Source organism: Hemiscyllium ocellatum, chromosome 13, assembly GCF_020745735.1.
Source record: "Hemiscyllium ocellatum isolate sHemOce1 chromosome 13, sHemOce1.pat.X.cur, whole genome shotgun sequence".
In the NCBI taxonomy this organism is placed as follows: Eukaryota; Metazoa; Chordata; class Chondrichthyes; order Orectolobiformes; family Hemiscylliidae; genus Hemiscyllium; species Hemiscyllium ocellatum.
Window position 1 is genome coordinate 48,582,981 of NC_083413.1, and position 22,886 is coordinate 48,605,866.

At 40.4% G+C, this 22,886-nt stretch overlaps 1 protein-coding gene across 3 annotated transcripts in view; it reads right to left on the reverse strand.

Moving 5' to 3' along the window:
* ect2 (epithelial cell transforming 2) overlaps positions 1 to 22,886 on the reverse strand; it is an 85,122-nt gene that overhangs the window by 2,510 nt on the left and 59,726 nt on the right. For 2 of the 3 annotated variants that reach the window (XM_060834156.1, XM_060834155.1), the window contains 6 exons: positions 22,752 to 22,830; positions 22,144 to 22,263; positions 19,503 to 19,641; positions 16,310 to 16,464; positions 14,028 to 14,135; positions 10,884 to 11,027 (listed from right to left, as the gene is read on the reverse strand). In XM_060834156.1, the coding sequence (XP_060690139.1) occupies positions 10,884 to 11,027; positions 14,028 to 14,135; positions 16,310 to 16,464; positions 19,503 to 19,641; positions 22,144 to 22,263; positions 22,752 to 22,830 (745 nt within the window). Of the gene's footprint in view, positions 1 to 10,883; positions 11,028 to 14,027; positions 14,136 to 16,309; positions 16,479 to 19,502; positions 19,642 to 22,143; positions 22,264 to 22,751; positions 22,831 to 22,886 lie in introns of those variants that run through there. The other variant, XM_060834157.1, reaches the window with a different exon arrangement.

A 22,886-nucleotide genomic window follows, 5' to 3' on the forward strand; every position in this document is an offset into this window, starting at 1 on the left:
AGACCTGCACAAACACATGATGCCTTGTCTAAACTAAGAGCCTTTTGCCTCCACAGTCCTTATCCCTCTATTCCCAGCCTATTAATGTATCTGTCAAGATGCCTCTTAAATGTTGCTATTGTATCTACTTCTACACCTCCTATAGCAGCATATTCTAGTCTGTCTCTCATCTTCATCAAATTGACTCCTATACCTTAAATTTATGTCCTAGTAATTGACATTTCTACTCTGGTGGTGGTGTTTGTTGGAGTGAGTTGAAAGAGGGGCTGGCTGACTCCCTCATTCTATGCCCTTCAATTTTGTAAACCTCGGTCAGGTCACCTCTTAGCCTCCAACAAACTGAGTTTTTCCCATCTCTCCTCAGAGCTAATACCCTCAAAAGGCAATATCTTGGTAAGCCACTTCTGTGCCCTTTCCAAAGCCCCCACGTCCTCCTTATAGTAGAACAACCAGAACTATACACAGTATTCCAAATAAGGCCCATCTATAAACTTCTACACAGTTAGATGTCTTGTCAATTATTATTATTTAAATAAAACACTATGCCCTGACTGATGAAGGCAAGCGTGTCACACAGCTCGTGACCATCTCATTCACTGGTGTTACCACTTTCAGGGAACTATGGGCCTGTATGTTAATGCTCCCAAGGATTCTGCCATCTAAATGTATACTCCCCTCCTGCTTTAAATCTTACAAAGTCCATCACATTACATCTTTTTGAATTAAATTCCATCTGTAATTTCTCCACCCAAGTTTCTAGCTTGTCTATCCTGCTGTAATCTCTGGCCTTTTGGGTCATTTTCAAATTTACTAATCAGATCATCTACATTCTCTTCAAAAATCATTTATATTACAATCAACAGGGTCCCAGCATTGATCTCTGCAGAACAGCACTGATTACAGATCTTCCAGTCAGCAAAACACCCTTTCACTGAGACTCTGCCTTTTATGTACTTGTATCCATTTTACGAGTTCACTGCAGACCCCATGCAATTTCACCTTCTGCATCAATCTGCCATGATGGATCTTGACAAAGGCCTTGCTAAAATCCATATAGACAACATCCACTATTTTGCCCTCAATCATTTTTATCACTTGCTCAAAAAACTCTCAACATTTGAGACATTGATAGACCCTCCTGCAGAAGCTCCTGCAATAAAGGTAAGACCTGACAAAGCAGCCTATCGGAATGGAGGAGAGAGTAGAATAAAAGTTTCCTGCCACAACTGTGGTCAATAGGGACACTTTGCAAGAGAATGTAGGGCCCCACGAGCAGGGAACAATGTAAAATATTGCAGCCACTGCAACAGAATAGAACACATAGAAGCAGTGTGCTGGGAAAAGCATGAGGTATCCCAAAACACCACCCGGAACACTGCGGAACCACGGGGATCCTGAGGTCAGCGGAGCTGACAATCTGTTCTTTCCATTCATGAGGGTAAGAGAGAGAGGAGAATTTATGTGCCCGTAGTAATAGGAGGGAGGAAATGTGAAGTGCTAGTAGACACAAGAGCGGCCCCATCAAACTTACCCTTACCCCACACAAAATAATTCACTTAACTGGAGTAGGAGGGTATAAAACACCAGCTACCTAAGCAAAACTACCCTTGTAGAGAAAAAATATATATCCCCATGAAATTCTATGCCAAAATAACGAGAGCACCATAATGGGCAATGATCTCAGAGAATAACATTCCAATCGATTGTGCGAAAGGGAAATTGATTTGGCCCAGACAGGACAGTCGACAGACAGAGACTGGGAAACCTACAAAGCTATTAAAGTGGCTACAGTCACCAGTAGGGACTGGAACCTCAAAAATGGGGGGGGGATTTGGAACCATTTCTGCCTCTGTCCCAGAGCATGGGCAGAAACAGGTCTAGTTAACAAACCCAATAAAAGGGTGCCCAGACCAGAGCATAAGCCCCACTGGCAATACCCAAATAAAACCCAAAGCAGAAAAAGCAGTTGTGGAGATAGTGCAAGGACTAGTGAAACAGGGAATCCTGAAAAAAAAACACAATTTCAACTAATTCCCCGACATGGCCAGTAATAAAGCCTGATGGGAGCTACAGGCTCACCAGGTTCTGATCTATCCTGCTACACCCAGAGTCTCAGAATAAATTCGAATAGTTAGGGATATGGGAGAAAATCCAGCTGAGGGAATTATAGGCACAGGGGAACCACCTAACTGTGGGGATACAAATGGAGGATGAAGCTGGGAGTGGGGGGGATGGAAGAGAATAAAAGATACCCACCACCCCCAGACACAGCCGAGGAGACCCTCTGTGGACAGATCACAAAAAATATGTAGCAGGGTCACCCCAAACAGGATGGGCTGTGTTAAATGATAAGTTAGAAACACACAGTTATTTCCGGAAGGATTGAAGGAAGTCAGTCCACACCAGGTAGCACTTGCCAAAACAATGGAACTAGCAAAAAATCGTGAATATATATACACAGTCAACATGCTTTCAGTGGATTCCATGACTACATGGTAGCATGGGATAGAAGAGGGTTCACCACTCCCCTATCAGACACCAATTAATTAAGAATTCATGCCAGTGAACATCCAAAAGAGGCTGCAGTAATAAAAGTAAAAGCCCAGCAAAAAGGAGTCAGCAAAAGAGAGAGAGAGCCCAAGTTGGCTAAATTCAAAGGAAACCAGGCAACAGACCGAGCACTTCTTGGGCTTTCTGAACAAGAAGCCATTGACGAGGCTGCAATAGCCACTATTAAATTAGCAAAAGACACTGTCCAAATTCAGCAACTACAGGAGGACAGCCCGCAGGGAGAGAGAGAAATGGAAACTGCAGGGGGCATTCAAAGGGGTGGGTGGTGTCTAGAGGCAAGCAGACAAAGGTGGTAGCACCAGCGTATATACAGAACACACTGCTTGAACTGCACCACAGGCTCTCCTATACAGCTATAAAGGCCATAATAGCAAGCCGAAGGAGAGTGTGGTGGCGAAAGGGAATGGGAAGAAACGTGGCCAAGTACTGCCACAGATGCATGGTTTGTGCACAACATAACCCAGGGAGACCCATAAAAGTTAGGATGGGACACCAGCCCAGACCTAGGGCACCCTGGAAACATCTGCAGATAGATTTTGCAGTGCCAGTACCACCCTCCCATGGGTAAACATACTGCTTGGTCATCACTGACCAATTCACCCAATGGCTAGAGGGATTTCTGACCAAAAGCTGCACTACAACCACTGTGGCCAGAATATTAGCAGAGGTGGTAATCCCTAGATTGGGGGGAGCAGGGGGTGGGGTGGTGGTGTATCCTACCAGATGATTTCAACCAAGGGACACATTTTACAGGCAAAGTCATGAAGACTGTCTGCCAATTACTCGGCATTAGACAAAAATTTCACATTCCCCATCACCCCTAGAGCTTAGGGATGGTAGAATGAACAGAACGCTCAGAAAATACTTTAGCCAAGGCAATGCAAACATCAGGCAAAATATGGGCTGAAGTATTACCAGCCATACTCACGAGATTAAGAATCATCACGAATTGGACAACTGGACTAACATACGAATTAATGACTGGGTGAGCAATGTAGTTACCAGAGACGATAATCACAAGTAGCACCAATGTGGGTCCACTAAAAGACAAAATTCAGTGGTATGTGTTCGAATTAAATGCCCAATTGAAAAGGATGCATAAATCTGTAACTGATAAACAGGACAAAAAGGACAAGGTAGGGGAACTTGAAATCTTCCCTGAGGTCCCAGCAACAGGAAGCTGTGGCCTGGTGCGAACACTGCCCAACAAGCCAGGCTTCACCCCAAAATGGAATGGGCCATGTGACATGGTAATTAATGGGGGCATCTGTGCCTGCACAGATATTAAAGGAAAAGGCACATGGAAGCACTGGACCCAACTAAAACCATTTAAAAGATACCTATGACTAAACTAATGGCATTAACCATTCCTCAGGTGCAGGCAGGGACAGCAGACAAGCCAGTAAAACACAACAGAACAAACCACACAGAAGCATGACTGCACCTCCTGATGAAAACAAAAGTTTTTGACTGATACATTTTTTGCAGTTAAATAAAGTTATTTTTGTGTTTAGGTGTCATGACTGTTGGGACCATGTCAGGATTTGAAGATAATCTCTTCTACAAAACCCACCTAAGTTTGGGAAGCGACCTGTCTGATACCCACCGGTGCTATAAATAGAATCCCCATTTGTGGCCACTCCAGTGTGGACCCCTCGTGACCTGTATACAGTAGACACGTCGGGAGCACCGTGTAAGGGGCAGATTGAAAAATTCAAACGGAGACTCTAGGGAAGGTGTGTGTAGCTGAGCAGGACAACCAGGCCCATGGAGCCAGGTTACTCAGCCAAAGGAAAGGAAAAATCCATTTAAAACTTGATAATTACCCACTGCTTCACAGGACAGGGATGGGGATGCATTTATGCCCTGGCTCCCAAAAATGACTCATGTGGTCAGATAATGCACTTCTCAGCACTGTACAGTCATGAGGGGACAGTTTACCTGCACCCTGCAGCGAGTAGGCATGCTTGAAAGTGACCACAGGCAGACAATTCATATGTGGTCAGTGCAATGGCACCCATGTGAGCTCTGCCACATGGACGTACCCTTTTGATACTTATCAGCTGGGGGGAAAACCCGGGGAATCAGTCTGGATGGACAGACAAACAGAAGGACAGGACAATGTATGTTACAGAGTGGTGAAGGAATTTGTTTTTCCTATTTAAGGGGACTTGTGCAACAGACACCCCAAACCTAGTGTACTATGCCCAAACAGGGGACATGTCCAGAGAAGGATAGTGACCCACTCCATCAGCCAGGAGTTCTGTGCTGACTGGCAGATCCTCACCACTTCGGGCCATCATTGGGATATGGATTTGTGGGATCTCTATTTTGGGGGGTGGGGGGTGCACAGCAGGGGTAGTTAGCACTAAAAACAGAAATTACTTCATATGTGACTTGACTATCTTAGGCAATAATACCTCAAAAGCTCTGGAAACAAGTAATACAGAGTTGGCTGAACTCAGACTCTACACACAGCAGACACGTTACGCAGTGGATTACCAATTAACACAGCAAGGGCAAGTTTGTACAAATTATTGGTGACAATTGTATTGCCCATGTTATTGATGGCTCTTATAACATTACAGAAGCCATCATCACCAGAAATATCAGAGACCAGCTAGATAACTTCTGACAGGGAGCCACAATAACAGACAGCTAGTTAAATTGGTTGATAGGTAAACCTTGAGGATCCTATTTGGCACACAGGTTAGTTCTCCTTATTGCAGTCATGCTAGTATTCTGTGTGAGCCTTGGGTGTTTAAAGCATTGGTGTAAGACACTACTGACAAGAACGGTGCTAGCAGCGAGTGTCACCATGAAAGAGCCTTTAACAAAATTGGCACTCCGTGATACCCCTTGGAAGGAAGAGCTCCTCGAGATTACCTACCGCTACATGTAAATTGGGTGGTCTGCAGGAGATCTCCAAAGTTGCCTCCTTGACCACAAAAGGGGGGGAATGAAGTGGGACATGGCACGGGACAGGTTGATGGACACACAAGATGGCTGCTGAGCCATAAGTTTGCCATTTGACACACAAGATGGATCACCAGACCACAATATGGAGAGAGAGAAAAGCAAACACAGATACTGCCTGGGGCCACCAAGATGTCAATACAATGCACTCACAACCTAGTCAATTAGTTTAAGGCAGTTGGGGGAAAGAATACACGAGTAGCGTATACTGCCTGCTGAAGTGTCTGGGTCCAGCCAACACTTTTGATAGAAATGCTATCTGTTTGATACGGACTCAAAGTGCTAATAGCCAGGGCTGCAGTAAATGTCCTTCTCAGAAAGAGAGTGATTAGCACCTATTGCTACAGTAATGGACTTCTGCGCAGACATTGAAACTGACATTGCAGAATCGTTGATAGTTTGTTTATTGTAAACATTGACCGCACTAAAACTATGTTACAAAGACAATAACCTCATCACTGACTGATGATATTACAAAATGTATAAAAGTATCTTGACATGTACTCCAGGTTGAGAGAAGAATCACAGCTGACCACTGTGCTGTTGGTGTCTTTCTCTCCCCGGAGCTCCGGTATTTCCTTGTACAATAAACTCTGTCATTGAACCCCAACTCTGACTAAGAGGCTGGTGATTTCCCCCACAACAGTCACTGTCCCTGAAATGTCCTCCCAGTGAAATTTCAATCACTTGGTCAGGATCATTTGCCAATACCAGGCCTAATACAGCCCCTCCCCTAGTTGGATTATTTATGTATTGATTCAAGAAACCCTCCAGGGCACACTGAACAAGTTATCCCTGTCCAAGCCCCTGGTGCTCAGGGAGTCCCAGTTAACATATAGAAAGTTAAAATCACCCAGCAAAACAACCTGTTGTTTTCAAATCTTGCCATGGCTGGTGAACATTTATTGCCTATCCATACTTGCCCTCGAGAACGTGGTTCTGAGCTGCCTGCTTGAACTGCTGCAGTCTACCTGCTGTGGGTTGACCCACAATGCCATGAGGGAAAGAATTCCTGAATTTTAACCCAGCAACAGTGAAGGTGATATATTTCAAGTCAGATGGTGAGTAGCTTGGAAAGGAATTGCAGGTGGTGTTTCCTTCTCGATGCAGGTGGTTGTGGGTTTGGAAGGTGCTGTCAGAGGACCTTTATTGAATTTCTGCAGTGCATCTTGTAAATAGTACACACTGCTGCTGAGTGTCAGCGGTGGAGGGAGTGGATGCATGCTAATCAAGCTGGCTGCTTTGTTCTGGATGGTGTCAAGCCTGCAGATGCGCTCATCTAGGCAAGTGGGAAGTATTCCATCACACTCTAAACTAGTGTCTTGTAGATGATAGACAGAGGGTTTTGGGGAGTTATCTGCTGCAGTATTTCTGGTCTCTGACCTGCTCTTGTGGTCCCTGTGTTGATGTGATGAGTCCAGTTGAGTTTTCGCCAATGATAACCACTAGTTTGTTGATAGTGGGAAATTCACTGATGTAAGGGGGAAGACGACAGCCTAGACTATTCATTCAGAAATTCAGCTAATGCTTTGGGTACCGAGGTTCAAATGTTGGGATTTGAATTCAATTTTAAAAAAAACTTAAATTAAGAATTTACTGATGACCATGAAACCATAATTGATTGTTACAAAAACCCATCTAGTTTGCTAGTACTTCAGGGAAGGAAATCTATTACCCACACCTGGTCTGACCTACATGTGACTCCAGACTTTAGTCATGTGATTGAACCTCAATTGCCTAGCAAGTCAGGCAGCCAGTCAGTCAGTTGTACCAATCACTACAAAGTCTCAGCTATAACTTGATGAAGTATTCCTTCCGTTTTCTCCTAGTGGCTGTCAGGCGAGGCCTGTATTTCAACTTTCAGGTGCTGGTTTCCTGAATGTCACCCCTAACCATCATTCTAAGTGCTAGTCTTAGATTTGGAAGATGCTATTGAATGAAGCGGAGAGATTTTCTGAAGTTGTTTAAAATCTTGTTTAAATGATGTACAATCCTGCCACTGTGCATAGGTGATAGAGATAGTTAAAGTTTATTGTGATGGGCTGGGTTGCCAATCAATTGAAAGTTTTACATGAGTGGTGTCAAGCTTATTGCACCATGTTAAAGTTGCATTCATCCACAAAAGTAGAGTACTCCCTCATACTCTTTTGGTGGGCAAACTCCAAAAGAAAAACAAGGCACTTTATTCCCTCCCAAATTCCTAACTGCTAACCAGCTTTTGTAACCACAGTATTTAGAATGATGGTGCCGTTTAGGTTTGGCCAATGGTAATTCCAGGACGTTGATCCTAGGGAAATTCAGCAAAAGTAACTCTATTGAATGTCAAGGGGAGATAATTAGGTTCTCTTGTTTGACATGGGCACTGCCAGACGCTAGTGGACCGCAAGTGTTGTCACTTAATTGTTTTATTGTCGACACATCTACAGGATATCAGCACCAAATGCTTCAAAATCAGAGAAAGGGCAAGTGATACTGAAGACTGCAGTCCTCACCTTCCCAAGTTCTAATCTTATGGTGGAAGAAAGGTCATTACTGAAGCAATTTAAAATTGTTAGGCCTAGGATAAAGTCTGGAGGAATCCCTACAGCATTGTCTGAAAGACCAAAAATCAGTCCCTAACATTTCCTCTAAGCTTCATGCATATGTAGCTGCTCCAATGTTCTGCGCACAGCATGATATTGGCATACTGATCATAGCACTGACTTCCGATTCTGGATGTTTCTGCAATGGATGGGTCTCTGAGCCCATGCAGCCTATAAGAAAATTAGAGGGAACACTGTTGGTCTCCCACAACCATTTTCCTTTGCATTGGATATAACTCTCATTCTTTAATAGCTCCTCTTCTTCACCCTTGATCTTCCTCTTTTAAGACAACCAATTCTCACCAATGATTTGAGAGGAGCTCCTTGTTGACATGCCATCTTGATGTCAAGGACAATCATTCTCAGCTCACTTTTGTAATTCAGTTCTTTTGTCCATGTTTAGACCAAGGCAATAAATGTGGTTTATAGTAAGTTATAGCAAGAACACTTTCTTAGAATCCATTGTTGCCTTTGAATTTTAAAGAACCAAACAGCAGGTGCACTTTAAGTTGACCAAATCGATATCATTTTAAGGCCTGTTTCCTCAAATTATGTTTGTTTTTTTTGGCCTTACGTTGTAGCATACACTCCCACAAGGGCTGCCTCCCAGAGTTCTGTCCCTTGGCCTTATTTCTGTTCTTATTTTGTCATTGAAGCCATTGCCTTCTACAGCTGCTGATCTGAGCTTGGGCACCAACTCATGGCAGAAGTTGGTCAGTGCAATGACTCTGCCACTAGATGGCATCTGATTAATTTAAAGGGTACAGGAGCATATATACCAATGTGCGTTGTTTGGAATTTTTTATTCTGCAAGCAATTTTGAGGAGAATTCACTGTTCTGCACTCACTGGTTACAGATTTTCAACTCGCATTTTTTTTGGGAAATGTCTAAAGGAACACTAACATTGATATATATATGAGAGTTTATGATTTACTTAAAGACTCAATTTTCAGAAATGCAACCATAGCTCTAATAAATTACATAAATCAAAAGTTGAAAATCACAATACCAGGTTATAGTCCAACAAGTTTAATTGGAAGCACACTAGCTTTCGGAGCAACGTTCCTTCATCAGGGGATAGTGGAGGGCTCGATCGTAACAGAATTTATAGCAAAAATTTACAGTGTGATGTAACTGAAATTGTATATTGAAAAATTGATTGTCTGTTAAGTATTTCATCTGTTACAATACGGTGATAGTTTCACTTCTTTCATGTGTAAATCACAAAACCTTTTTTTAAGTTGCATTCTCGGATTAGCTGTTAACAATGGTGATAGCTAGACAATATGTTGAAGGTGTTAGCCCCCTGTGTTCTCTGTCGATGCCATGATGTTTAGACTGATTCTAATCTTAAAAAGTGAGATTACGGAGTTTTACATGAATTCATGCAGTTTTTGAGCAAAGTACAATGTAACTCTGCAAGTACAAATTCACCCCAAAAAATATGTGCGCGCACGTGCGCGTGTGTGTGGAGTGTGTGTGTGCCTGTGTGTCGAATGTGTGGGCGCGCACGTGCGTGTCTGTGTCTGGGGTGGGGGTTGTGTGTCTGAGTGTGGCCTCAACTGGAACCTTAGGTTCATGTCACATTACAGGTGATCACCATTGCACTACACACACATACACAGGTACACACAGATACCAACATACACCCTTATAGAGACACACTCCCACGCACACCCCCTCACAGACTTAAGACACTCTGCACTCACACACACACACACACAACACCCCCACCCCAGACAGACAGACACACAGACACCCACATGCACACATTTTGTGGGGTGAACTTGTACTTGCAGAGTTACATTGTACTTTGCTCAAAAACTGCATACATTCATGTAAAACTCCATAATCTCACTTTTTAAGATTAGAATCAGTCTAAACATCATGGCATCGACAGAGAACACAGGGGGCTAACACCTTCAACATATTGTCTAGCTATCACCATTGTTAACAGCTAACCCGAGAATGCAACTTTTAAAAAAGGTTTTGCAATTTACACATAGAATACAGTGATAGTTTCACTTCTTTCAACAGATGAAAGGCTTAACAGAATAAATTTTCCCAGTGTATAATTTCAGTTGCATCACACTAAATTTTTGCTATAAATTCTGTGTTACGATTGAGCCCTCCACTATCACCTGATGAAGGAGCATTGCTCCGAAAGTTAGCGTGCTTCCAAGTAAAGCTGTTGGACTATAACTTGGTGTTGTGAGATTTTTAACTTTGTGGACCCCAGTGGCATCTCCAAATCATACATAAATCAACATTCTTATTGCATTTAGAACATAGAAAAACACAGAAAAATACAGCGCAGTACAGGCCCCGGCCCTCGATGTTGCGCCGACCAAAAAATAATTGCAGTGAAACATTGCATGTTTTAACAACAATTTCCACTGTTCCAGTGCAACAAGCAAAAATAATTCTTCGATTAGGTTAAACAAAATAACCAACTGCTCTGTATACATTTGCTAAACTGAAATGTTAGTTTTAATAGTCTCCAATTTGTTTTTGATTTTTTTTTAAAAACTAGGAATAAAACCTACAGATTAATAGGAAAAAATCCAAAATGTTCAACTGGAAAATAATTTTAATCGGTTTACTTTAATTTAGGTAATTGCCTATAACTACCACGCAAAAGCTGAACAGCTTGAAAGAACATGCTGAAATTCAAATTTATGCATGCACAACACACAAAACTTTGAAAAGCAAGTGGCATTCTCTTAGGAATAAGAAATGTGCCATGTACTTACCACTAACGAAGATGTGCTGGCCAATCGACTACCCAGGTAAGTTCCATTACTTGTTGGGCTCTTTGTATCAGGGGTACTGTGGACCATCAGAGCTCGTTGCAAAACTCTCTTTGGTGTTTTAGTAAATGAGAATGCTCTTGTAACCTGGACAAACAAAATGGTTTTATTGTACCATTAAAATCATAATATATACTAAAGCAGAGAAAGTCATTTTGAATCGACAATCATTTGGTGTCGAAGTACAGCAGGAAATCTAAAGTGTTAAGGAGACAAGGTTGTATTTGGAGTTTGAGATGAAGGCAAAAAAAACAAAAAGGACTATTTAGGCACTGTTGGTGAGGGAAGCAGCAAAAAAAAAATAGAATTGAACGGCATACATTAAGTTAGTCTGAGAACATAGGAAATAGACTTAGTTCGAGATGTACAGCATGGAACCAGACTTCTGGTCCAATTTACAATTGTGTTGTCCACAAGCACCTGAAGGAGCAACGCTTCAAAAACTAGAGCTTCCAATTAAATCAGTTGGACTATAACAGTTGTGTGATTTTTAACTTTGTACACCCCAGTCCAACACTGGCATCTCCAAATCATGCATAAGATTGGTTCAGTTGAGATACCAACAGTGTCAAAGTTTAGTCCAGGATGCTTACTTAAACAGTTGTTTAGTCAATGTAAACATTTAAACAAATTATGTTTGAGCCAGACCTGCAAAATTGTACAATTTAAGCACATCAAGATAAAATTTGTCATAGAGTTGGAGATGTACACCACGGAAACAGACCCTTCAGTCCAACACACCAACCAGATATACGAACCTAATCTAGTCCCATTTGCCAGCGCTTGGCCCATATCCCTCTAAACCCTTCCTATTAAAAGGCATCTGGACGGGCATATGAAATGTTGTAATTGTACTACCTCCACCACTTCCTCTGGCAGCTCATTCCAGACACACACCACACTGCGTTAAAGACTTCTACTTGGGTCTCTTTTAAACTTGTCCCTGTCCCTTAATCCGTGCCTGCTACTTCCAGATTCCCTCACCCCAGCGAAAAAACTTGTCTATTTATCCTGTCCATGCCATCGATTTTATAAACCTCTAAAGGTCATCCCTCAGCCTTCAACGTTCCAAGGAAAACAGCCCCAACCTAGTCAACCTCTCCCTGTAGCTCACAACCTCCAACCCTGGCAACATCCTTGTAAATCTTTACTGAACCCTTTCAAGTTTCACAACATCCTTCCAATAGAAGGGAGGCCAGAATTGGACTTGTGTTAAAACAAGCAGCATAGGATAAAAAGTTACAATTTATTTGACCAATGCTTACATGTATTCCCCACGTGTGTATACTAATTCAAGCTCTGATTCAACCACAAATGTGTTTCTTCTAACATCATTCAAATCAATTTCAAAACTACAGTACAAACATTATCACACACAGTTCATCTTGGAACAAAGTAGTGCAAGTTTCAGTAATGCCCTTAGGTATGTAGGACTAGAAATATAATCAGAATCAGAATCCCTACTGTGTGGAAAAAGCCCTTCAGCCCAACAAGTCCACACCTACCTTCCGAAGAATAACCCACCCAGACCCATTCCCCTGCTCTATAGTTTACCCCTGACTACATGCACCTAATCTACATATCCCTGAACATTATGGGCAATTTAGCATGGCCAATTCATCTAACCTACACATTTTGGACTGTGGGAGGAAACCGCACAAAGCCACAGAGCGGTGGGGAAGAACATGCAAGCTCCACACAGACAGACAGTCGCAATGGGCAGGAATCGAACCCTGGTCCCTGGCGTTGAAAAGCAGCAGTGCTAACCACTGAGCCATCATGCCACCCCCAAAAAGACAAAAACTCAATTCCAAGACTAAGCTCATGCAGGAGAAAGTGAGGTTTGCAGATGCTGGAAATCAAGCTGAAAATGTGTTGCTGGAAAAGCACAGCAGGTCAGGCAGCATCCAAGGAACAGGAGATTCGACATTTCGGGCATAAGCCCTTCTTCAGGAATGAGGAAAGTGTGTCCAGCAAGCCAAGATAAAAGGTAGGGAGGAGGGACTTGGGGGAGGGGCGATGGAGATGCGATAGGTGGAAGGAGGTCACGGTGAGGGTGATAGGCCGGAGTGGGGGTGGGGGCGGAGAGGTCAGGAAGAAGATTGCAGGTTAGGAAGGTCCTTGGACTTCTCCATTGCCAGACCATAGCAACACGACGGTTGGAGGAAGAGCGCCTCATCTTCCACCTGGGAATCCTCCAACCACAAGGGATGAACTCAGATTTCGCCAGTTTCCTCATTTCCCCTCCTCCCCACCTTGTCTCAATCAAATCCCTCGAACTCAGCACCGCCTTCCTAACCTGCAATCTTCTTCCTGACCTCTCCGCCCTATCACCCTCACCTTGACCTCCTTCCATCTATCACATCTACATCGCCCCTCCCCCAAGTCCCTCCTCCCTACCTTTTATCTTAGCCTGCTGGACACACTTTCCTCATTCCTGAAGAAGGGCTTATGCCCGAAACGTTGAATCTCCTGTTCCTTGGATGCTGCCTGACCTGCTGCACTTTTCCAGCAACACATTTTCAGCTCTAAAGCTCATGCAGCCAATTAAACATTTTGGTCATGCCTATAACTCAGTTAACAACTATCCATTATTATATGGATGTTAAATTTGATTTGTAGAAAGAAGATGGAGCATAATTATTCTTCAAAATAAGTTTCCAAACTTAATTCTACATAACAGTAACCTTCATTCTCCAAATGTTTAATATGTTCACAAAACAGTATAGAAACAAGTTATTCTTGTATTTTTTATTTGTAAAATGGAGGATAGGAAATAGTGGATAATAAAACAATTTTAAAAAGATAGAAGGAGAGTGATAAAAACAGCAAAACATGCTAACACAAATATGCAAGAACATATTTTACCTAAGCAACTAATGAACACTACCATTTTAAAAAAGTTCAAACCATCGCCTTATGGATAGCGTGTTTAAACACATCTGAATTGGCCTAAATTAATACCAACTGAAAGTACCTCTGGAGAATACCAATTCAGTTCAACACACCTTTAATTGGCAGGTTTCAACTTTTAATCAGCTTTTATTTGTTGAAGGGTTTCTTTAATTCTTGATTTAAAAAAAATACCTTCTTTGAGGTTTTTTTAAATGCTCTTGATGCTCTGCTTAATGTGCTATCCACATCTTTTGTGTTGACTTCGAGACACTCTGGGTCAGTGTTAAAAATAATATTTTCCTAGAAGAGAACAAAATCATTAGGTTACGACAAGCCTATAATTATGTGTAGATAATAACACAAGTCAGAGCCATAGAGATGTACAGCACGGAAACAGACCCTTCGGTCCAACTCGTCAATACCAAATAGATTAGATTGGGCTATCTAGTCCCACCTGCCAGCACTTGGCCCACATCCCTCCAAGTCCTTCCTATTCATATACCCATCCAGATGGCTGTTAAAATGTTGCAATTGTACCAGCCTCCATCACTTCCTCTGGCTGCTCATTCCATAAGTGTACCACTCTCTGAAAATATTTCCCCTTTAGGTCTCCTTTATATCTTTCCCCTCTCACCCTAAACCGATGCCCTCTAGTTCTGGACACCCCCACCCCAGGGAAAAGGACTTTGGTCTATTTATACTATGCATTCCCTCATGATTTTACAAACCTCTATAAGATCACCCCTCAGCCTCCGATACTCCAGGGAGAACAGCTCCAGCTATTCGACTTCTCCCTACAGCTCAAACCTCCAACCCTGGCAAGTGATTGATTACAATCACTTATGTACGATAAAGTTTTTTTTGTAGAGCCGCTGAAGGAATGTGCACAGGAAGAAAAGCACCACTACCAAACAAACACTTACTCCATTAAGGCTTCAACCCTTTATAAACTTGTTCAGCATTTCATTATGATCACAGGTTGGGAAGGTGGTGCAGTGTCCCATGAAAACAGATTCCCTCTTTGTTTTTAACAGAAATTCTTTAAAGATGCCCATGTGTGGCCAAAAAGAAAACTAAATTTTGCATACAGAAATAATATGCACATTGTACCACTAAGTGACAAAGAAATGTATTATGTGCAGTCGGAAAATTATATCACATTTTATAGTCTGTTGTGACATGGAAATAGTTTTCAATTTTCAGCTCAACTGGTTGGAAAACTAAAAAGTTTCCTGGGTAGCACCTTAACAAAAAAGGCCAAACATTGCCTGCAACAGAATATTTTCTGCAAAGATTTCCCAAAAATGACCCAAAATCACAGATTTTTTAATATTCCCAATGACAAAAGTGTCTCATTGCAGTCCCCATGCCCTCCTGCAGATTACTTAGGTAAAAATCTGTTAGTAGCTAAATTGAAAAGTAGAATGTAAAAACAGCTAATAGTTCCTTAATCACTTCACTGATCTTTTCTGAATGGTTGTTTTGTGGAATTGGATCCTTTCAAAATTACTACATGTCATGCAGCATTGTCAAAAAAAAAGCCACAAAGTGCTTCAAAGATGCAAGAAAAAAAAAGCTGGACTAAAGAAGAAATTAGGAAAGGTGATCAAAAGCTTTAAGAGATGAGCATCCTGGAAGATCTTGGGAGGGAAAAGAAAAGGAACATGGAGCATCAGGGACAAAAAATAAATCCAGAGCAGAGAACCAAGGAAACCTCTGGAAAGGTTATAATTACAAGGTGCATTCAAGATCAAATTAGAATCAGATTTAATGAGTAGCAGCTGTAGGTACCAGATTTCAGAAATGTGGCAACCATAAAAAGACAAGAAAGGAAAGAATAACATGGTAATCCAAGAGCTGGAAAGCAGTGGATGGACAAGCATGCAATCATTTGCAGGCAGGCACAAACCAAGAGACTTGGAGGCAGCTCTACTGTAGAGCAAAGCATTACAGTAAAAGGGGCACCTCAGGTTCTGCCTATGTTAAAAAAAAAGGATTGATCGGCAACACAGCACCAAACTATAATGCTGGTTAAAACCAAAACAAAAATTTGACTTCATTTTAAAAGAATCATAATAAAGCAAAATTTAAAATAACATTAAAATTAAAAATCACTCCCGGCACAAAAACTGAATTAATTGAATTAACTAAAAGACATATGCACTTTAGCGTTTTTACAAAGGAGTACGCTTTCTTAATCACATGCAACAAAAATGGTTTGAACTGAATGGCTGTCTGAAAAATAAAATGTGCCAATTCATTATGCTGAGCTTCCAAATTCAAACACATTATAATGTTCATGTCAGGTCACAGCCATTGCTGTGTGCAATAGGCAAAATTTGAAGTATCAAAAGATGTATCTTATGTGCAGTTCTCAATTACTAATTATTGAGCAATCAGAAAATTGACCATGCTAGTTCCCCACTCCTTTGTCCTCACTGTCCAAAGACATCCATGAAAAACTTTTGACTTACTGCATCTGCCTTGCAAATGGTGTTTGCCACATGTCGACAAAGCAGTCTTAACCAATGATCCTTCTTAGGTTCTTCCACTATTAATTGGAAACTAAACAGTAGGTTTGATTGTTCTGTTGGAGGTCGTACCACCAAGGCAAAAGCACTGCGGCAATCTGTAATACAACCACTGACAGCTTTGTTTAGAATATCACAACCACTGATGAAGCTAGAGCTACCCATGAATTAGCTACTGAAATTTTAAAAACCTTGCAATTGAGAGCAAATTAGATCAAAAAGTTTAACAGATTTACTACATCCCAATTAGTGAAAGCAACACTTCATTACTTTTAATATTGTAAGTTAATATTGTAATATAGCAAGAAATGTTAACATGACGACTGAAAAGCTTTGTATCATTGAGCTAAATACAAAACAAAACAAAATTGGGAAATTGCCAACAGGTGCAATTTTGCCTTCACTTGTTCATCATTTATCTGTAAAGCCCAGACACCAACCCATTTCACCCCCTCCCCCCACATCCAATACTCCATTCACTCCCACATTGGGACAGATTAAAGCCAACAAACCCAGGAACAGGATGCTCTGCTTTGCCAGTCAGGAAACCTGCCACCGATCTCACATGCAGAGAAAACTGCTGGGATTTACAGATATACCATGAGCAAGGGATGGAAAAATTGCACCAATTGGGAAATTCCCAACCTCCGTTTTCTTTGTGTCTTTAACTCTTATGGCACTTGGGACGACGATGACGACATCAACAACAAAAACAACAGAATTTAATCATATCAATATGTCCTGATATGTTACTCAGTCCTCTTAAAACTGTAGGAAGTGAGCACATCTGCTGGGCGAGAAAGTATATTTTTTAAAATTTGTATATTAATTAAGTAAATGGCATTAAAATGAAAACCTATGTTTTAAATTCTGATGGTGCTAGTCCTAAGCAGCAGTTTTATTTCAAGGAGGGTGCAGTCAAAGAGCAGATTAAGTCAAGAACAAGGAGTAAGTTTCAGCTGTGAGCATTATAGAAGTAGGTAACTTCGCACTTCAGAGTGAGGCTTATAGTAGAGTGCCAGTGTCTCAAGGAGTTTGAGTGAGAGAGAGAGAGAGAGAGAGAGAGAGAGAGAGAGAGAGAGAGAGAGAGAGAGAGAGAGGGGTGTTTCATTGCTTTTGCTTAGATAAAGCAGTTAGGTTAAAGACTAGAGGGGAAAAACATCATAAAGTAAAAATTGTCAACTCCAACACTGAATATCTATCACTTCACTAGTTAGATTGCTATCCTGAAAATGCTCATGTTATCCCAACTCAGTCAAATAGTTAGCCAAATCCCACTCCATGCTAGTGAGACTGGTACATTTGCTGTTATCAGTGCTCACTATTGTTAACTGATGTCTTATGTGCTCTTAGTCTACCTGTATTGATCTTTTTGATGAAAGACTTCACTCATTTTGACACAAACCAAACAAAGATAATTCTACATTAGCCCCAGGTTGTTAATGACACCTTGATGCAAGGGCCTTGACATCTTGCAAGCTACGGTTGGATAGTCAGCATTGCTACGGTTGGATAGTCAGCATTGCTGCCTTCCTCATGAGTGGATACATGGAAACTGCATTCATTTGGGAATGGTGATGACAGAAGCTTTAGTAACTGACTATTGCCTTTTTGAACAGGTTTCAAATTCAGAAGCTCAAAACAGCGGGGCAATTCAAAGTTTACACACTTAAGGCGATTCAAAGGCCAAATACAACAAGACAAATTTCAAATTATTTTTGACTGAGCCAAATTAATTTGGACAGTTGATCACATTAGAATGTCATATCTGAGGCCACCTCCCCCAATTTTACTTAAGGCACATGGTACTTTTGCACAATTGATTTCTAAAAATGTCACTCTTCTAGAAATTAATTTTCCTCTGAAAGTAACATTATTGATATGGCTTTGAACAAGTAAAGAATTTTAAAAAGAAAGCTAAACGTATACAACAAGATCTCAGCAAGTAGAAATGTATTTTTCATTGACTTGCCTCCTTCGTGGTAGTAACTTTCAAGCAACTTAATCTGGGTTTGTCAAATTAACAGTAAAAATTAGGAAGTTGAAACTCCGTATTTCAAAAAGAATTTAGTATTACATCAATGTGTTGCGTGCCAAGACAACATTAAACTTGACTGTGTTAATCCTTACTAGGTGCCTGACAACGTCCACTAACACAGCTGGTCATTTAAGTGAGGTTAATGGAAGGCATCATACAACGACCAAGCAAAAAAATAGTGCATTACTGTAATGGAACTTGTTAATTGTGCTGTTGCCTAACTTTGAACAAGAGAGCATGCACAGTGCAATAGTGTTGCACAGCTGTATTGAATGCTGAATATTTCTAGTGACAGGAAGTAAATAGATATTCCCCAAATGATTATCTTTAAATAAATGTCAGCAGTTATAATGCACAAATGGTATCAATATGAAATTATTTGTAGACATTGAGAACACATATGAATAGGTAGTTGTCCTAAATTCATGCAGTAGCATTTTTTAACAATAAAATGAAACTTATTTTAAAGGCTTCCAAATGCAAATCTAATTCTCAATCTCTTAGTATTGTCAATTGATGCAGGTTTATTACATTTTATAGGTCCTGGGTGACATTGTCCTGAAGCAGTTAATTCTGGCAGCAGAAAGTCAGGAGTCTTTGACAATATGTTGATTATTCCTCACAAGAAAAGGGGACAGTCCTACACATAGCCATGTGTTATTTTAGTATAATTTATATTCCTATTGATGAAACATTTTTGTTATTGCACTTGGGTTTCTTTAAATGCTGTGACAATGAATCAAGCGTTAAGGGGAGATGGGCCAAATGTAGGCAAACAGGACTAGTTTAAGAAATTTGGTCAGCATGGACGAGTTAGATTAAAAAGTATATAACTAGGACTCTGAACAGGAGTCTAAATACTTGGAATAAATAGTAATTCTTGCTCTCTTTCTCGTCACCAATACCAATGACAAAAGAAAATGCGACAAATAATAACTGCACTTTGCATACCACAAGCAAAATGGATGCATCAAATTATTTAAAATATTTATAAAATTTCAAAAAAGCTTTTTCAACATGGAAATCTCTCAAGGTGCAGAGTAGCAAGGAGAAATAAAATACATTTAAATGTTTAATCCAATTAATGTCTGTACGAACCATCAGTCTCCTTAATATCCAATACTCTCTTTATTTGGGAAAGAGGCATTAGCATAATGTGTTTCAGGGAGGCAGGAGGGCGTGTTTGACCATGAGGACTCTTGAAAGAACTAATCACTTTATGGCGCTTCCTTGCAATCTGTAAAAAAAATTTGCCAACATCAAGTGCATAAGACAAAGGAAGTTTTCATGTAAGATTTCATGGCTGCAAAAGATAATTAGTATTTTGAAAGATAAACATTGCAATGTTCACGTTTATACAATTAAAATCTTCACCATTAGGGAAACAAAAACAGTTCATGAGTTTATATAATTCTAAGCTTCAATACATAAAAATTTATAATTAAAAAACTTTGGTACATTTTCTGCTCATTTATGCTAGTAATAATCAGCCAAACCATTAAAAAAAGCCACAATTTCAAACAAGTAATGACCAAAATCACCAGCATTCATGTTTCTGCAACGTCATGTTGATTCAAGATTCAATTCACAGAGTTTAATTTTTGACGACAGAAAAGTAATTCAATAAGTAATCAAATGTGTACACCAAAAAGGACCACACGAGGATAAGCTCAGCAAACACAGACCACCTCAAGTGCGGAGAATCTTTGAGAGACAAAAACTGAGGAGTGAATTTAGTTAGCAAAATTCATATATTACATAACCTTGATCTTGGACCAAGGGAACAATTTCAATGTTGCAGATTCAAAATATGGAAGCATTGTAAACTATGAAACTATGAAAAGGACATTGCAAAACAGGACAACCACAAGTTGCTGGCATAGGCAGATAAAAGTTCAAAGCGGAGAAGTACAAGTGAATAGGGGTACTACTCTAAAGTGTAGTAGCAGCAAAGAGTTGATGTATCTGTGCATGATAGGTGGCAAGTGTTAATAATTCAAACGTATCCAAGGTCTTCTGAGAAGAGACAGAAGACAAGAACAGAAAGCTCATGTCAAATCTGTATGAGACAGGAGGTAAAATTCAGCTCAAGTATTGTATACAATTCTGGGTGCCATACTTCAGAAAGAACGCGAGAATGCTTTGCAAAGGAATGGGCAAGATGTTTTCAAGAATAATTCCAGGAACAAGAAACTTCAGTTTGAAAATATATTGGAGGAAGTTGGGACTATTTCCCTTGGAAAGGCGGCGGCAAAGGAAATTTATTCAAACTTTTCACAATGATGAGGGATCTGGGATTGTGAGAAACTGTTCCCACCTGTAAAAGATCAAGAAGAAGAGGACACAGATTAAAGTGATCTACAAAGTAGCAAATGCGATGCGAGAAAAGCATTTTTCACACAGTAAGTCAGGTCTGCAGTGCATTGTCTGGAAACAGACTCAACCACGGATTCAGTAAAGCATCAAATGATTATTTGAGCAGAAATAATATGCAGAGTTCAAAGGAAAGGACAGGATAATGACATTAAATCATGATGCTTATTCAGAGACCTAATGGTGAATGGGCTTCTTCTGCATCAGAACAATTATGATTGAAGCAATTTCTACCAATTTTAACATCAAATCACTCTCAGATGGAGGTATAGCTATCATTATCAGAAAGGCTCAATTCTGGGCAGTAAACCCATCTTCAGCTATATTCTTTAAACTGTATTATGTAATAGGAAGGAAAAAAAACTATTGCATTTTATTACACTGACTGCAATGATTCTTGAAGACTTTGAATTTGAGATCACACATAATCCTAGCAGAAACTTAAACATGTAACTTAATGCATGCACCTGCTGGCACAATTTCCCAAATACACCCTTACCATCAATGGTAGATTTTGGAATTCAAGTCATGGAAATTAACTGAATCAAATGTGAAATGATCAACATTTTCAGACACTTGGGGATAAGGAGGACTGCAGATGCTGGAAGTCAGAGTCGATAAAATGTGAAGACGGAAAGGCACAGATCAGGCAGCATAGGAGGAGCAGAAAGGTCAACATTTCAGGTGGCATCCTGATGAAAGGACCCTTCACATCAGGACCCCACCCGAAACATTGACTTTCCTGCTCCTCTGTTGCTGCCTGAACTGCTGTGCCTTTCCAGCTCCATATTTTATCAACAACATTTTCAGACAGTTAGCTAATATTTAATTTCTGACCATCTTGTGGGCCTGCAGCAACTGCAGTCTAATATTTTATGGAAGTAGTTCTGAAGAGAAGGCAGACAACATCTTTATACAATTGTGGCTTCCATTCTACATGACCTTCCACTGGTGGATGTCAAATACAAGATTGGTTTCAAGTGCAAAACAATTGGGAATTTGGTCATGTTGGGCAATCTGCTGAATCTTTAAAACTAAAACTCCAGAAGAAAGCTATGATTGCCTCAGCTTTCAGAACACTGATTAAAACAGTTAGGATTTTTCATATGTTGCATGCAGTGATCAGAGTTTTGGATTCTTGGATAATTGGGGCCCTTTCTGCAGATAACATGAAATTCAAGGTACATAAATTTTGAGTTTTAAAGTTCGCTAGTGACCTTTCAAGACGTGTACACCCTTTCGGATGTACAGAGATTTATTTTACAAAATAATGTACATAAACCCAGTTTGCATTTGGTTATTGCACTAGAATTCAACTGAGTCAGTTATACCCCTTCCTCAGAATGAAAGAAATGAGTACTCCTACCTCCAGGCAGTCATTGAATAAGAATAGAGTCACCTGTTCACCTCGGTCACACAAGTCATCATCGAGCACAATGGTCTCAACTCGCTGGACAAGACTGCGATGAGATGACAACAAGTTGGCCTATATAAAGGGCAGATACTTGATATCATAACAGAATTATTTTCTTTAAAAACATTCATTAAAAAGTACTTTTCACCATTTTAGGGCATAAAGCATCAAGTGACCATTTTGCGCACAAGCACCAGTTGACAAATTAGAGGAAAAAGGCACAAATTTAAGTCACTTTTGCAAATTGGGGCACCAGGTATTGGCAGTTGTGAAATGGATTACTAAATTTATGAAATTTGTCAGTGACACTTTACAGTTCATCCATCTAACCTCACCAACCGACAATTGTAGCTACAAAATCAAAAACTTTGCCCACAATAACTGGATCTATGCAGTTAGACCTAGCCACTGTATGAGCTACCTCTGAGTCAAACAGCAGGTTTCAGAAGGAAAATTGCAGGAAATTTTATAAAATTAGAGGCATGATCAATAACATCCCAAATCTGAGTAAAACAAAAAGCATACATTTGTAGCTATATTAAAATAGCTTATGTACTTACAGGACAACCATCTACTTCATAAACAACATCAAAGATTTGTCGTTGACCTTCAGTTTTCCTTTTATCTTCATTAATATGACTAAAAAGTAATGAGAAAAACTTTACATTAAAAAAAAGTCAAGTCAGGAAGTTCAT